Consider the following 17797-nt stretch of genomic DNA (forward strand, 5'->3'; position numbering starts at 1 on the left):
AAAATACCTCTCTGCCGAATTTTTCACTGAAAATCAAAGATCGATCAGAGTCAAGCGATGTATGAATGTAGGGTCCATCGACACGTGTCAGTGGTATCTTAGGTCAAAAATTGGGGTATGACACCAACGTCACAGTAAAAGGGACAAATCACAAAACATGGCAATTATATATCATAGCAATGATGGACAAGAGATATGAGTTTTTCCAAATAGATATCAGGTGAAAATTTCAATTTTACTATCCACGCGTATACTCTTTTGTTCCAATCTACACTATGCTTGATAAAAGTCCTTTTGAATTAAAACTTCAAACAAATTAAAACTGGCATGAACAGTATATCACAGGAACGTAGCATCACGACAATTTTTGACAAATTCAAAGATAAAACCCCGTGAGCTCACATTCACACAGTAGGAAAATTAAGTTCTTACTCTTACTCAACAACAACCATATCACAAAATCATGGATTCATTCACAGTTCAACAACCACAACTCCATTTATCATCAATTTCACACAAAACACATCATGTTCATATATACCCATTTTGACTTACAAATTCAACAACAACAACAACACAATTATTATTCAATTCATGCATATAATCATATCATCACAATTAAGCACGAATTTCTACAACTAATAATCAAATTAACCATTTAACCACAATTATACAAAGAATTAGGGTAGAGATTAAACTACGATTAAAGACTAACCCCCTTACCTCAATTCTTCAAAATCAACACTAGGGCTTCACTTTAGCTCCAATCCTAGCTCCAATCCTTGAAGCTTGACCTCCTTCTAGCTTTCTCTAGATTCTTCTCTCTAAACCCTTATTCTCTCTCTATCTCTATCTCTATCTCTATCTCTTCTTTCTAATGAAAATGAAATGTTGGTAAACCATATTTCTCTACCAACTAGAGTTTATATAGGTTCACCTATTTGGGCTTAACTTCACAACACCTTAATGGGTCTAACCCATTTCTATTCTAACCAAAATGTTACTACTCACTTAACTGTAAAAATGTAATACTAACGGTCACTTACCGGTAAATAAATAATTACTACACTCTCTCTAGTAACTTAGTAAAAATAACAACTCTCACTAAGCATTAAAAATAATCCTCATCAAATTACAAAATTACCCTTGCTCACAAAATGACCAAAATACCCCTAAGTTCAAAATGACTAAAATACCCTTCCAACACCGAATTCTACGATTCCCAACCAAAAATACACACAGAGGCAAATAATCACATATGAGCACATATAACACACATAAATAAATAATAAAATAAATCTATCGAAAAATCGGGCTGTTACAACAGGTCCAATTTCATTATTTTATTATTTATTTATTTAAAACACAATTATTTGTAGGGTTAATTATATGATTTTGGTCCCTATTAATATATCAATTTTTTGTTTTAATCCTAAAAAAAAAATTCATCTTCACTTTTGGTATTCATTTTAAGTAAACTCATATGTAAAATTCATATTTTTGAATAAAATTTTGCAGAAAATTTTATAATATTATAAGAATCTCTCGAAAGTTTTGTTGAATTTTTTAGCAAAACATGAATCAAATATGAATTTATATATTTTTTTGCTGTTAAAAATTCATATTTAACTCATGTTTTATTAAAAAATTCTAATATTTTTTGGGAGAAGATTTTACAATATTCTACACATTTATGCATAATTTCATTGAAAATATAAAGACGGCGCATGATTTGACTTAAAAATAGAGACCAAAAGTATTGGCATATGTGTCCGTGATGACGAAGGAACATTTGTGCTGGCTAAAACTGTATCTATCTCTCCCATGTGTTCTGTTGCCGTAGGAGAAGCTCTAGGCTTATTCCATGCCTTACAATGGCTAAGTGACATGCAATTTGACAACGTCGATTTCGTCTTGGATTCAAAGATTACAACAGATGCCTTTAACCATCGTTGGATTGATGTTACAGAATTTGGCCAAGTGATTTCAGCATGCCAGAGTCTCTTTAACACAAACTTCTCAAACTCTAAGGTCGAGTTTAACAGGAGACAAGCAAATGGGGTAGCTCACACCCTTGCTGGGGTTGCCACATTATCAGCTAGTCCCAATATTTATTATCGTGTACCTCGTTGTATAAACTCTCTTATTATTAATGAAATGCTATAAGCATGCTCTTTTCCTTTCCAAAAAAAAAAAAAAGTGGTGAGTGAAAATTTTACAGGGACTAAAAGTCGAAGGAAAATTTTAAAGGGACTAAAACGATTTTTTTATATTTATAAGGACAAAAACCATATTTAACCCGTATTTTTAAAATTAAATTTTGAGTTAAAAAACATATTTCTTCATCTTCTTCTCTCTCCTTCATCTAAAAGCCTAGATTTATTCATCTTATCACTTCCTTCTTCAATGAAAAATCCAGATTTCGGAGGGTGTATTGGATTGGGATTTGGAAGGATTTTAAAAGACTTTTTGGTTATAGATTCTTTCCACTTTCTTCAACAACAAAAAATCCATATTGATTTTTGCCTCGCTCTTCATCTTCTTTAATAAAAACCAATTTTACTCTTCTCTCTTTCTTCCATTTTCTTTTCTCTATCCCGTCTTCCTCTCTCTCTATCATATATATTTTTTAAAATATTTTAAATTAAATAACTTAATTGCTTAAAGGGTTAATTAATTAAATATTCATGATTTAATTTTTAATCCCTAACAAAATCACACTTTTTAATCTCTATAACATTTTCCTTCAGCATTTTTAAGGGTCAAAAATACCGACGAAATTTTTTACCGGGATTAAAATATTGATGAAAATTTTTACTAAAATTAAAAATGTTGACGAAATTTTTTACAAAATAAATAGATGCATTTTCTATTACAAAAACTAAAAACAAAATTCTCAATATGTATAAAAATCATTTATAAAATTAACCCTTATTTAAATCAATAGTATATATATAAAGTAAGGTTTTTTATGCCACATGTCACTTCCACATTCATTCTCAATATTTTTATTATTTTTTCTATTTTATTTGACAAAAATATCTCAACAAACTTTTGATCTTATGCACTCAGTATTTTTTATCTCAACAAACTACATATCAATCAATCAATCAATAGTATATATATAAAGTAAGGTTTTTTATGCCACATGTCACTTCCACATTCATTCTCAATATTTTTATTATTTTTTCTATTTTATTTGACAAAAATATCTCAACAAACTTTTGATCTTATGCACTCAGTATTTTTTATCTCAACAAACTACACATCAATCAATCAATCAATAGTATCAATAGTATATATATAAAGTAAGGTTTTTTATGCCACATGTCACTTCCACATTCATTCTCAATATTTTTATTATTTTTTCTATTTTATTTAACATAAATATCTCAACAAACTTTTGATCTTATGCACTCAGTATTTTTTATCTCAACAAACTACACATCAATTAATCAATCAATCAATAGTATATATATAAAGTAAGGTTTTTTATGCCACATGTCACTTCCACATTCATTCTCAATATTTTTATTATTTTTTCTATTTTATTTAACGTAAATATCTCAACAAACTTTTGATCTTATGCACTCAGTATTTTTTATCTCAACAAACTACATATCAATCAATCAATCAATCAATAGTATATATATAAAGTAAGGTTTTTTATGCCACATGTCACTTCCACATTCATTCTCAATATTTTTATTATTTTTTCTATTTTATTTAACGTAAATATCTCAACAAACTTTTGATCTTATGCACTCAGTATTTTTTATCTCAACAAACTACATATCAATCAATCAATCAATAGTATATATATAAAGTAAGGTTTTTTATGCCACATGTCACTTCCACATTCATTTTCAATATTTTTATTATTTTTTCTATTTTATTTGACATAAATATCTCAACAAACTTTTGATCTTATGCACTCAGTATTTTTTATCTCAACAAACTACACATCAATCAATCAATCAATAGTATCAATAGTATATATATAAAGTAAGGTTTTTATGCCACGTATCACTTCCACATTCATTCTCAATATTTTTATTATTTTTTCTATTTTTAAAAACCAATATTTTATTTAACATAAATATCTCAACAAACTTTTGATCTTATGCACTCAGTATTTTTTATCTCAACAAACTACACATCAATCAATCAATAGTATATATATAAAGTAAGGTTTTTTATGCCACGTGCCACTTCCACATTCATTCTCAATATTTTTATTATTTTTTCTATTTTTAAAAACCAATATTTTATTTAACATAAATATCTCAACAAACTTTTGATCTTATGCACTCAGTATTTTTTATCTCAATAAACTACACATCAATCAATCAATAGTATATATATAAAGTAAGGTTTTTTATGCCACGTGTCACTTCCACATTCATTCTCAATATTTTTATTATTTTTTCTATTTTTAAAAACCAATATTTTATTTAACATAAATATCTCAACAAACTTTTGATCTTATGCACTCAGTATTTTTTATCTCAACAAACTACACATCAATCAATCAATAGTATATCAATAGTATATATATAAAGTAAGGTTTTTTATGCCACGTGTCACTTCCACATTCATTCTCAATATATATAATCCGAACTGTATCAGCACAAATTCTAAACATGTTTGTAACATGGATAGTCATTTTAGGTACAATATTAATCTTCCTAACTCTCATCCTTTTGTTTTTGGGTCATTGTTACATGTTCTTAGTCAAAAATCGGGTTTTCGGGCTACTTGATCGGTTGCTCCGAAACTTCCCCAGAAAATCAGAAAAAATTCAAGGACCATCACTCCCATAGAAGGGACTTCTTACGGGACTCCGCCCCTCAAAATCCAAAATTCCATCGTTCAGACCCATTTTTCATTTTTATTAATTTTTCATATTCTCAGAAAAATCTGAAAAAATTTGCATTAGTTTTATTTGATTTTTAGAATTTTTTGGTACTATTTTTACATTTTTAACATTTTTTACTTAGTTTTTTTGTTGTTTTTAAAAGCAAAACTCAAAACTGTTGAAATGTGAGAGAGTCTGATGGCTGATTATACAGAAGAATTGTCCGGATTATAAAATCCGAAATAGTAAAAATGAATTCGAATTTTAAAATCCGGAATGCACAAGGGCATTTTTGGAAATTTTACAGGGCGCGGGAGAAGGCAATAGGGTGGGAAAGTAATAGTCCATGTTTAAAGGGACCCAAAACTATTACCACTTGGACTAATTCATTATTGATTTTGTTACACTTTTTATTCTTGCATTGGACATTCATCTCATCATTTATATTTATTTTTAATTTTTTTTGAAATATTTATATTTTTTTTATGATATTATTATAATTGTAAATTTAAATAAATTCAATCTAATATACTGACACGTGTATTCGTGCACACAAACTTATAAAACTTATTTAATATCTAACCCGGGCAACGCCGGGTCTCTAAACTAGTAATCAAATAAAGTTTAACCAAATGTAAAAAGACCGACATGTTAGTGTTCAATATCGAACAAAACCAAAGAATCTTCACATTACAATGTTAGAATATAAACCAATTTTTTTTTTTTTTACATGGGGCAAATGTATTAACCCTTCTCAAAAAAAAAAAAAAAACAAAAAAAATAGAACATACATTAACGGATTTCAAATGTACTTTGCATAACAGTTTACAAACCCAGTTGAAATCCGTTTCTTACTTTCATTCATTTTCTCTCTTGCTCGGTTCTCTTTGTCCATACCCTCCCCATTCTCCTATTCACTCCCTCACTTTCTCGCCGGAATTTCCCGAGAATCTCCGGGAAAATTTCCGGAACTCGATCAAATCCATATTCAGGTAAACTTTCTTCACTCTTTATCACCTCATCGTTCACTTTCGCTGTCATTTTCGTTCAATTCAATGAAGATTTTGTAATTTGTTCAATTTTTTTAGGTTTTAGGAAAACCCTAGGTTGCTTCTTCATTGCGGGAATCTCCAGGGGGAAAGGTTCCGGAACTCGAAAAAATCTGAATTCAGGTAAAGTTTCTTCACTGTTTATCTGAAAAGGTTTTGTAATTTGTTCAATTTTGTAAGTTTTCAGCGTTTGGAAAACCCTAGGTTGCTTGATTGTTAGAGATAATTGATTTTTGAGTTGATGAATTGTAGATTTGGTGTGGAGTTGAGGAGAATTTGATTGATTTGAATTTAGATGCTGTGTTGTTCAATTTTTTAGGTTTTTGCCGTTTCGGAAAACCCTAAGTTGCTTTCGGAAAATTAGTTATTAGTGAGGATTGGTTTTTGAGTTGATGAAATGTAGATTTGGTGTGGAGTTGAGGTGAATTTGTTGTTGTTGATTCAAATTTCGGATGTTTTGTTGTTGTTGGTGGTGGCAGTGAGTGAGTGGATGCTGTTTGATTCATTTGAATTTGGTTTTGAAAACCTTGGGCTGCTTTGATTAATAGTGAGAATTGGTTGAATTGATTAATTGTAGATATGGTGTGGAATTGAGGTGAATTTGTTTTTGTTTTGAGATTCATAGCTCGTTTGTATTGCTTATTTTCGAGCTTATTCAAAACAGCTTATGCAAATAAATAAGCTTTTATATATTATTATTATTCTTAAGCTTGTCAAGGTAAAAACAACTTATGAAGATACAATTTTCGTTAGCGAGAACTTATGAACTGACGTAAAGCTTATTTATTCACATAAACAATTTTCATAAGCTAAAAAATAAGCCAATCTAAACGGGACCTCATATGTTTTGTTGTTGGTGGTGGTGCCTTGGTGGTGGTGATGACAATAAGTAGATGTTGTTAGATTGATTTGGATTTGGTATTTTAAACCCTAGGTTGCTTTCATTATTAGGGAGAACTGGGTTTTGAGTTTATGATTGTAGATTTGATGTGAAATTGAGGTGTATTTCATTGATTTGTTAATGTTTGTGGCAGTAGTGGATATATGTTTTTTGGATTGATTTGATTATTGATGTCGCTGGAGCCGATACCGTTGGATCGAAAAAGCTCGTCATTGAGAGAGAGGAAGCAGGGGAGTTCGGAGTCTTTAGGATCAGTAGCAAGATGGAGAGGTTCACCGTCACCTTCTCATCATAATCGAAGACCGCATGAGTTTAATCGGTCTGGTGATTTTCGGAGACTGACAGGTAATTATTTTGAATATGTTTTTGTGGTTTTAGTTGTAATTTATGATTTTGAGTTTTTGAATTTCTTTGATTTTGGAACTAATTAGTACTACATTGATATCCTTTTTGTTCTTAATGATTTGCTGTAATATGATCTTTTTGTAATTTATGATTTTTTGAACTTTTTGATTTCTTTGGTTTTAGAACAGATTAGAGTATTGATTTCTCTTTCGCTATTAATGTCTTAAGGATTAGTTGTAATCTAATTTTGGTTGGTTTTTAAATTTGTCAAGTTCTGTGTTTGGAACAATTAGGGTTTTGATTACTCTTTTGCTGTCATTGTCTTAAGGAATGACTGTAATTTGATTTTTGTTTGTAAGTTATGATTTTTGAACTTGTCAGTTTTTATTTATTTATTTATATATTTTGGAACTAGTTAGTGTTTTGATTGCCCTGTTTATGTTAATGTCTTAATAATTATCTAATAATCTAATTTTGGTTTGTAATTGATGATTTTTTTAACTTATTGATTTATTTTCTTCCCCTTAGCTTTATTAATTTTTTTTATGAGAATTGAGAAATGTAGTTTATCTGTATTAATTTTCTTATTCTTGTTTGTAATTCCAATTTTTGGTTTGAATGTTTTTTGAAGGTCATCGTAGGATGGGTAGTTGGCAGCAATTTCCAGTAGAACGTGAGCACATGTTTTCTCGATCTTGTGACAAGAAGTTGGAGGAAGATAACTATCGGCCGTCATTCTCTCGAGGGGATGGAAAGTATGAAAGGGGAAATAAGGAAAGTAGAGGAACCTTTAGCCACAGAGAATGGAGAGGACGTTCATCGGAAAATGTGAACAACGCTCCGAATATGTCCAGGAGGCAAACTGGTGCAAGTAATGACCGCAAGTCAGTTGATGATATGCTAACATATTCCTCTCGTCCAAATTCCGACGTAGTAAATACTTGGGAGCAACATCAAATGAAAGACCAACATAATAGGATGGATAGTGTTAATCGGTTTGGTACAGGTCAAAGATGTGATAGGGATAGTTCTCTGGGTACAGTTGACTGGAAGCCACTTAAATGGACCCGACCTGGATCTTCACGAGACTCTGGTTTTAGCCGTTCAAGTGGCATGAGGAGCTTAGGAGGGACAAATTTGTTGGGAAGCTGTGAAGGGAAGGATGGGTTGCAACAAAAATTTGTAACTGCTGATGAGTCATATTCAAGGGAAGCTGCTACATTTCGTACTTCTTCTGCTCCATTTGAAGAGACAAATTCTAAGAAGCCTAGGTTAAATTGGGGTGAGGGACTTGCAAAGTTTGAAAAAAAACAAGTTGAGGTGCCTGAGGTAACTTCAAACAAAGATGACCCTGTCTCACCTCCTTTTAATATGGAATCCAGTAATTTCCTCAATCCTGGCTTAGTAGATAAAAGCCCAAAAGTTTCAGGAGTCGCAGGTTGTGCATCTCCTACAACTCCATCTTCTACACCTTGCAGCTCTTCACCGGGTATTTTGGCTTTCTTGTTACTGTTTATAATTTTATAATCTTTTAATTCCTTGTGTGAATATGGTACCAGATCAAAGCAACTTGATTGGTATAAGTGTTTACTATTGTTTGTGAAGTAACTAACATCTCTGACCCACCTCAGTGTATATGTTAGATTGTGTGTGTGTTCAGATTTGTATTAAATGAATAAATAATACTATCTGCGTGTTTGAATGTGTATGTTATTTTCCCTACTATGCATGGTTTGTCTAAACTGAGTTTCACTTTGTAGCATGTGCAGATGATAAATTGTTTGGAAAAGCTGCAAATTTGGACTGCGATGTTGAAAATTCGGGTCGTTCACCTGGTCCTGGGTCTCAAAGTCATGTGCAGATGTTTTCTTTCAATTTAGAGAAGGTGGATATTGATTCATTGACTAGGTTGGGCTCTTCTCTTGCTGAGTTATTACCACAATTTGATAATCTCAGCTCTGTCGATTGTAGTGTATTAAGTTCCACCACAATGAATAAGTTGATGTTATTGAAGGCTGACATTTCAAAGTTACTAGAGGTGACCGAAACTGAAATTGATTCACTTGAAACTGAACTTAGATCTCTAAAATCTAAGTCTGAGGGTAGATTTTCATGTTCGACAGCGGTTGGCTCTCTGGTATGTTGCAATTTAAAATCTTGTGATAAACATGTTGGAGCCTCTGACAAGGTTGCACATTTTGAGCCATTGCAAATTGTATCTTCTGATGACCTTGTTGTGGAGAAGACACCTCTTTCTTCTAACTTGCTTGACAATCCTGGACCTGCAAGATCTAAATTTGTAGAGCATCTTCCTATGATTAATGCAGTCTCTAGACGTGACGTGGGGAGATATGGTAATTGCTTTGAAGACTTGGATGAAATTCAATCTACATCTGTACAATGCTTAATTCCCTGTACTTACAGGCATGCTGCCAATGTTTCTGCCTGCGGTGATAATAATTCATCTTTGGAGGTTAAAAATGGTGTGGATGCTATGTCTAGTGCGAGCTTCTATTCTAGCACTGAGGATAATTTATATGATAAAATTATTTCTTGCAATAAAAAAATTGCAAAAGAAGCATCTGAAGTATTTGTTAAGTTAATGCCTGAAAAATGTCTCAAGAACAATAATATTGGAGCTAGTAGTGGTTCATGCTCTCATGATGGCACACTCATTATGGAAGGATTTGCAAAGAGAAGACGATCAGCAAGATTGAAGGAGAGAGTTGTAACACTTAAGTTTAAAGCATTGCAACACTTGTGGAAAGAAGACACAAGCTTACTGTCTACTAGGAAACACCGCCCAAAATCTCACAAGAAACTTGAATCAGATCTACGCACCACCAATAATAGTCATCAGAAGAAGCGGTCTTCTTTTCGTTTTCCTTCCCCTGGTATGGACACTTCTTAATAATTGTCACATTTACATTGATTTTGCTATGTTTTTTATTACATGGATTTGTTGTTGTTATGGACAGAACTTAATGCCATTATTTAATTCATGTAACCCATCATAGTTAGTGGGAAACAACTTCAATTGTCACTGTTGCTATTTTATTTAATCATATATTCAGACAATTACGACATTATGCTTTACCTTGGTTTCATAAGGCCTTTGGTGCTTTGTATGGCTTGATTGTTAATTCTTTGATGATGGTGATATGTTTTGGCGCTTCATATCTGTATACTCTGTGTGGTCTATTAACCTTCTGGTGACATCAACAAGACATATTTAGGACTGTGTAGAATAACAATCTAATATATTTCATTTTTAGTTTACTTAATTTTGTATTAGGTGTCAACCTTGCTAAGTAAGTGACATGCTTGTAAATTATTAGGTCATCATATAAATACCATGTAATGAATGAAATCCTAGGTCTTGCAGCATTGCACTGATGTTTATGTCTATTAGGCAGTAGTTTTAGAATTTACGTGTTTAATATGGACAAGAACAATTGAAATAATGGCTTGATAATAATTAGTGTTAATAAAGTTAATAAAGTAGTTTGTTGATGTAAAGTTGTGTGTACTTTACTCCCTAAGCCAGAGAACGTAATTTTCCAGAACCCTTTTGAAAGTTTTTCGTGTTAATTTAGAATCTTGGAGAATCAATAATTAGCTCCTTGAGTTACTATAAGATAAAAATGTTTTTTAACGTCCCATTTTGTGAACTACATGGATTTATCGCTCATTAATTTCACACATCCTTTTCATCAACAAAATTTATTCTTTTATGAGATATGTGAGAGACCGGTAAAATAAAGAAAAGAAGACAGCGCAGCTTATGCGAGTGTGTACTGTTTCTCTAGTGCTTTACCCTTGTTTGTACTAATTGAAAAGACCCACATCCCACATCGAATAGAGAAATGACCTCTAAAGAGGTTATTATAAAGAGAGACAACCTTCACCTCACAAGCCTGTTTTATAAGAATGCGTTAGACCCAATATAAAACCTAGCATAGTATCAAATTCTATCTTGGGCCGCCTACCATTTATATCACATAACAAACACAATAGTGTTAGGCATGGGGTTGTGTTGTTAATAATGGCGCAATTGCGGTGCGGAAAGGACCTATGGTGTGATGCTTTTTACTAGATATATGCGTTCAACGGTTGTGGTGTTTGCAGCCATGAATTGCAGAAAAATCACAGTCGAATAGCCCTTTCTCAGCCGCATCTTCATTAGGGAGGCCACAATCTTCCATTTTCACTTTCCTGGCCACAATCATCCGTTTTCCAGCTATTAGCCTCACATGTCGAGAAGAAATAAAAAAGACACATGAAAGAAAAAAAAAGAAGATATAGGAAGAGAGAAAGGCTGATGACTAAAAGATGCAGTGCGCGGCAGAAACAATTGGGTGGCAGCAGAGAAGAGGCTGCATACCTTTTGGAGAAGATGAGTTTCGCTTTAGGGTTTAGGGAGTGGACATCTCAGTTTTAGGGTTTGTTTCACATAATGGGTCTACAATAAACCAAACAATGGGCCGTATATTTCCTAATATCTAAAAATATTCCCATGGGGGTATAAAAGTGTAAAAACGTAGGTAGCCAATCCCGGATAGCGGCGCGAAGAGGCTGACCCCGAAAGTGGGATATCGGGATGACCACTATGATAATTTTTTGGACAAATTGCATGAATAAGACTATAAATATAGATTCAATGTAAAATTAAACAAATTACTCAAAACTTACGAAACATTTATAAATAGAAATAAAAATCCACGAGTCTTGGTCAAAACATACATTAAATACCAACAAAACTTAAATGAATGTTCTAGCATGGGAATAGAAAAAGAGGAAACAGAAGAAGAAATAGAACAAATGGAGGGAATGAAACAATATCATAACAGAGTACAAACAACAAAGTAAAGAAAAAAATGAAAGGAGGAAACAGTAGATGGTGGGCTGCGCGGCGGCTGGTTAGCAGAGCTGGCTTGCAGATTATGGAAGAGAAGTCTGGAAAATATGATGTTCTTGCACTGAAAGAGTTCACAGGAAAAGGAAGATAAGAAAAGGAGTTCTCATGTCTAAAAAAATTAATAGTACTCTGGGGTTTTCTTAACAAAATCACTTCCACATTTCAAAAGCACAACGCACTCAGCGTTCCGGGGACCCGCAGACACAAAACAGCCGCGACCTTAATAGGCGCTGCACCAGACCCTATCGCTGCAGCCAGTCAGTGCGCTGCCATGCTCCGGCGTGATTGCGCTGTGAACTGCTGCTATTGACTACCTAGATGAAAACCCAATGATATATGGGCCAACCAATTGGACAGACATTTCCCGACTAAAACAGTGTAGAAAAAACTGCAAATTAAATCAGAGACAAAAATACTTTCAAAATACCAACATATCTAATCTAATAAATATAAAACTGAAATGAGAAAAAAATAATTCTATACATATACAGTAAAGATGACTTAGAATATAACATTTAGTATATTTAGTAGTAATTATTAATGAATATAAAAATATATCAGAATAGCAGCTTTCCCGCTTTCCGATTAACGGCTATCCCAGTTTTAGCGTCGGCCAATCCATGCCGCTATATGAAATTAACACATAGAAACTGTTTTGTTCAGTTTCTCTTCATTTGGGCTTTGCTCTTATTACTGTGTTCTATCTCAGTGTGTATCCAAGCTCGTGTTGCTGCAACTTCTGCATTATGCTCAGCTATTTCTCTTTTGTGGTTCACATTTCTTCTCCTGCTTTTGGTCTTCCTTGTTCCGGATCATGTGCCCTTAGCGATATATGTACAGTGCCACTGGTGCCATCTTACTGGTCATACCTTCTTGGGATCCTGAATTCTAGATTCACAAAAACATCTCACAACATTAAGCTCGGTAATGATTTTAAAGGGAAATTAATTTAAATTAACAAGGTATGAGTGGTGGTGTTAAGAAGATGGTGATGATTTTTTCCTTAATATCATTCTGCTGTGGTTGTGTGGACAACTAAAGTGATGAATCATACATTTAGATGACGTAACAGATTTGAATGAGTTAGAAAAATATTCCTTACGTTATTACTCAAAATGAATCAAGATGCCAAACTTGGTAGAAATTTCATTGTAAAAATTCTTAAATATTTCAAACAATTAAGATCGATTTTTCATTAAATAGAGTTAAGTGCATCTTGAAAAGTCATAAATGAAGATTATTATGAAATAACAAAATCCTAGGATTGAACTGATACAACTAGGACTCAAATTGTAGTTAACAGAACAAATTATAGTGAACGGAACAAATTATGATGGTTACCAGAAAAGTTGCGGGAAAATTCTGATGGTGGCAGAGAAAGTTCCTGAACTTCTGATGTTGATCCCTTTTCCGTTTTCTATGCTATCCGACATAACCATAGCTTGGTCCCGGAGAGAACCAGACCTATCAGAACTGTACTAGACACCTACATTACCATCCCTGCCCAGTTTAAACTCACCACCAATCACAGATGCATTAGAAACTATATTTACATCTTCATGATCTACTTTCCCATTAATTTCCTCTGATTCATCTAAGTCAGCTGACAGATTCCTGGCTTCCATAGGCATAGAGTCATCATGATACAAGTTCTTATCAGATGCTGGCTGGTCCACATCTGTTTTAGTGCCTGATGTATCAGAGTCATTAACTGAACCTGTCTCTGCAATGCATGCATTATCTGCGTCGCTCCTGCCACCATCCACATCATCATCCCCCGGTAATCCAACAATTTCTGCCCTTTGACCTATGAGATCCATTCTAATGTGTTTGTGAGTCTTGCTAAAAAATCCTCTGCATTGGTATTGGGATCTTGTTCCAACATACTGTGCAATCATTGCAAAATCCTTACCATAAGATGATAAAGCATGAAGGAATGCTGCCTTCTCCACATCTGTCCGATCAGTAACCTCCATTTCACCGCAGCTCTCGTCGGAACAAATTTCAGGATCAATACTTTGAGTCATGACTGGCATCGGAGGTTGATTGCATATGGCCCTCGCTTTCACCGACTTCCTGACCCTTTTGCCTTTCACAGGATCAGCTGAACTAGTTATGGAGGAACTCACTGCCTCGGGTAAAAGAAAACCACCACATATACTAGCCAATGCATCAGCAGCTGCATTAGTCTTTCTTTCATCTTAAATACTGGCATGACCGTTTGACTTCTATGTAATGATGCTGACCCCCTTTGACATGGCCTTATTATCATATCCCCTCCATAGGGCACGTCCTGAACACATTTTCCGATTACATGCAATGTCATATGCCATCACTGAGCTGCACTCAAAATATCAAGTGAAGAAGTGTTCGCTACAGAATTCCATTTTATACCCGACACCATCAAGTCAGTTTTCGCTTTCAAAAACTTCCCTAGTTTGTTATCTTTTTTCTTAATTTTCTCAAAACAATCAAACTTGCGATTTTTGTAGTAGAATTCAACACAGTCCGCTGTTGTCTTGTGGTCAAGGAAAGTAGAACATTTATAGAACTACAGTGCTACTATAACTGCTGTTTAATAACTTCATTTTAGGAGGAACATTAATTCTAAATCTAGGTTTCACAGTAGCTATGTCCTAATTTAGGTTTGTTTTGTGCTGCTCTTTGCTGGGTTCTGCTATTGACTACTTGTTTATTTGATGAATTGAGACATTTACATTTCATAGTAGCTATGTTCTAATTTAGGTTTGTTTTGTGCTGATAAATGTACTCTTTTGTCTATTTTGCAGCTGCAAACAAACTAAGATTGGTTCCAACATCTGAGATGATCAAGTATACAAGCCAACTACTCTCAGAATCCAAACATGACATTCACAGAAGCACCTTGAAGATGCCAGCATTAATTTTGGATCAAAAAGAAAAAATGAATTCAATGTTTTTATCTAGTAATGGGCTGGTTGATGATCCTCTGGCTATTGAGAAAGAAAGGGCCATGATTAACCCTTGGACTTCAGAAGAGAAAGAGGTTTTCTTGGAGAAATTTGCTGCCTTTGGAAAAGATTTTCGAAAGATTTCTACTTTCCTTGACCACAAGACAACAGCGGATTGTGTTGAATTCTACTACAAAAATCACAAGTCTGTTTGTTTTGAGAAAATCAAGAAAAAGGACGACGACAAGCTAGGGAAGTTTTTTAACGCGAAAACTGACCTGATACCGTCAAGTATGAAATGGAATTCTGAAGCGAACACTTCTTCGCTTGAGGTTTTGAGAGCAGCTTCAGTGACGGCAGATGGCATTGCGCTTAATCGGAAAATGCGTTCAGGACGTTCCCTATGGAGGGGTTATGATAAGAAGGCCATGTCAAAGGGAGACAAAATCATTGCAGAGAAGCCAAACAGTCATGCCGTTATTCAAGAGGAAAGAGAGACTAATGCAGCTGCTGATACATTGGCTAGTATATGCGGTGCTTTTCATTTACCTGAGGCAGCGAGTTCCTCCATAACTAGTTCAGCTGATCCTGTGAAAGGCAAAAGGGTCAGGAAGTCGGGGAAAGCGAGGGCCATATGCAAGCAACCTCCGATGCCAGTCATGACTCAAAGTATTGATCCTGAAAGTTGTTCCGACGAGAGCTGCGGTGAAATGGAGCTTACCGATTGGACAGATGTGGAGAAGGCAGCATTTCTTCATGCTCTATCATCTTTCGGTAAGGATTTTGCGATGATTGCTCAGTGTGTTGGAACAAGATCCCAATTCCAATGCAGAGCGTTTTTTTGCAAGACTCACAAACGCATTGGAATGGATCTCATGGGTGAAATAGCTGGAGTCGTCGGATCACCGGGGGATGATGTGGATGGTGGCAGGAGTGATGCAGATAATGCATGCATTCCAGAAACAGGTTCAGCCAATGGCTCTGATACGTCAGGCTCCAAAACAGCTGTTGACCAGCCTGCATCTGATAAGAAGCTGTATCAGGAGGAATCTAATCCTGTGGAAGCCAGGAACCTGTCAGCTGACTCAGATGAATCGGAGAAAATTAACAGGAAAGTAGAGAATGAAGATGTAAATAATTTCTCCTATGCATCTGGGAATGGTGGCAAATCTAAACTGGCCACGGATGATAATGTTGGCGTGTTGTATAGTTCTGACAGGACAGGTTCTGTCCGGCACCAGAGTGCTATAGTTATCTCGGATAGCACAGAAATTGGAAAAGATAAGCCGAGTGAAGGTGGAGGTGCTGTTACAGAATTGGTGTCTGATATGGGGACAATTGAACCATGCTACTCTAATTCTGCTGCTGCGGATAGACTGGTTTCTGATGGTTCTTCTGGCCTTCAGGGAAATGAATTGGAGGCTTCAACTGTATGTCGAGTTGATAGAGATGAAGCTGGTACAGATGTTGTAATTGAATTGGAAGACAACGTCCAAGATTCAAGAACTTCGATGAATACTTCACTATCACCCTTGGAAGCATCTTGTTCAAGATTGAGTGCTGATGCTGAAAATGAGCCCGAACCATGCCTTGAAAAACCTCAATTCTCAGGTTTGTCAGAGGGTCCTGTCAATGTGAATATGAGCTGCAGCAGTTCAGCAACTGAGTTGCCGCTTTTGTCACAAAAGGTTGAACAACACGATCATCACAAAAGCCTGCAGTGTTTGCCAAATTCAGAAGAAACACCCAATGTGAAAATATTCGGGAAGGTACTAACCATTCCTTCATCCACTCAGAAGCCTAATTCAAGTGCCAAGAGAAATGAAGAAAATGGTACCCATGACAATGCTGGAACAAAATCAGCGAAGCTGAAGGTTTATGACAATGATTTCCGGGGCATTGATTTCAATGCCCCCATCATGAGTTCTAGTCATGGGAGCACAGTACAGCCTGCATTCTCACCACTTCCAGATTTCAATGTTCCCTATACGGGTGATGGGAACACAATACAGTCTGGTTTCTCATCACTTCCTGCTTCTTCCATTTTGCTCGCAAAGTATCCTGCTGCATTTGGTCTGAATGCGCAGCCATTTATAGATGACGACATGCGGAGAGCAAATGGTTCAGAAGAGAAAAAGGATCCGAGTAGTTAGATGTGTTCGGAGGCAACAACTCATTGTAATATAGCTTTTCTTTATCCTGATTTATTTTTTTAGATTATGTAATTGGTGACTGGTAATAATTTAAATATGGCAGCAGCCATGTCATTGTTGTATTTTATAGGAATTCTTGAATAATTTTTGAAGATATTTAAGGGCAATTGCCCATTTTGGGTCCCTTAACCCTATACACTGCCCATTTCTACAATGGTTTTGCTGTTTTGATACTATTTACTGTTTTTTATAACTTCTTGATCAGATGAATATGTTTTGATAGGGATGGCCAATTTGACTTTTGGTTCAGTGGATTTTACCTTAAAATGGAGGGTTTTAACCTTAAAATCTGCCCTCTGAATGGAGGATTAGTGGACTTCTTGAAAAACCACCTTCTTGTGGGCCACCCCATCAAATCCATCCAGCAAGTGAAAAACTGGTTAATGGATTGGATTCAATCCATCCGATTTATTGTTTGTTTGTTTCAGATTAAAAAAAAAAAGAATGTGTTAAAAAAAATTTGTAGATTTTTTTACTAGAGATTTTTAAAAAAATTTGAAACTAGTCCTATTTGTTTATTACCCATAAAAATAACTTTTATAATTTTTTTTTTTACTAGTTCATGTGTATTATTTTTAAGTCA

At 34.6% G+C, this 17797-nt stretch overlaps 1 protein-coding gene across 4 annotated transcripts; it reads left to right on the forward strand.

The window, feature by feature from the left end:
- Positions 1–5747: 5747 nt before the first annotated feature.
- Positions 5748–17368, forward strand: LOC146914106 (uncharacterized). 4 transcript variants are annotated; one of them, XM_085717017.1, is made up of 6 exons: positions 5748–5850; positions 5947–6030; positions 6942–7153; positions 7785–8642; positions 8914–10047; positions 14861–17368. In XM_085717017.1, exons 3-6 carry the CDS (start codon positions 6979–6981, stop codon positions 17152–17154), a joined length of 4461 nt encoding a protein of 1486 aa, XP_085573143.1. In that variant the 5' UTR covers positions 5748–5850; positions 5947–6030; positions 6942–6978; the 3' UTR covers positions 17155–17368. The 4 variants fall into 4 exon arrangements, with proteins under 4 accessions (XP_085573143.1, XP_085573145.1, XP_085573144.1 ...); XM_085717019.1 differs by having other exon boundaries at positions 8923–10047; XM_085717018.1 differs by having other exon boundaries at positions 6945–7153.
- The last annotated feature ends 429 nt before the right edge of the window (positions 17369–17797 follow it).

This window comes from Medicago sativa, chromosome 6, assembly GCF_051527215.1.
Source record: "Medicago sativa cultivar Bolivia chromosome 6, Bolivia_mono, whole genome shotgun sequence".
Classification (NCBI taxonomy): Eukaryota; Viridiplantae; Streptophyta; class Magnoliopsida; order Fabales; family Fabaceae; genus Medicago; species Medicago sativa.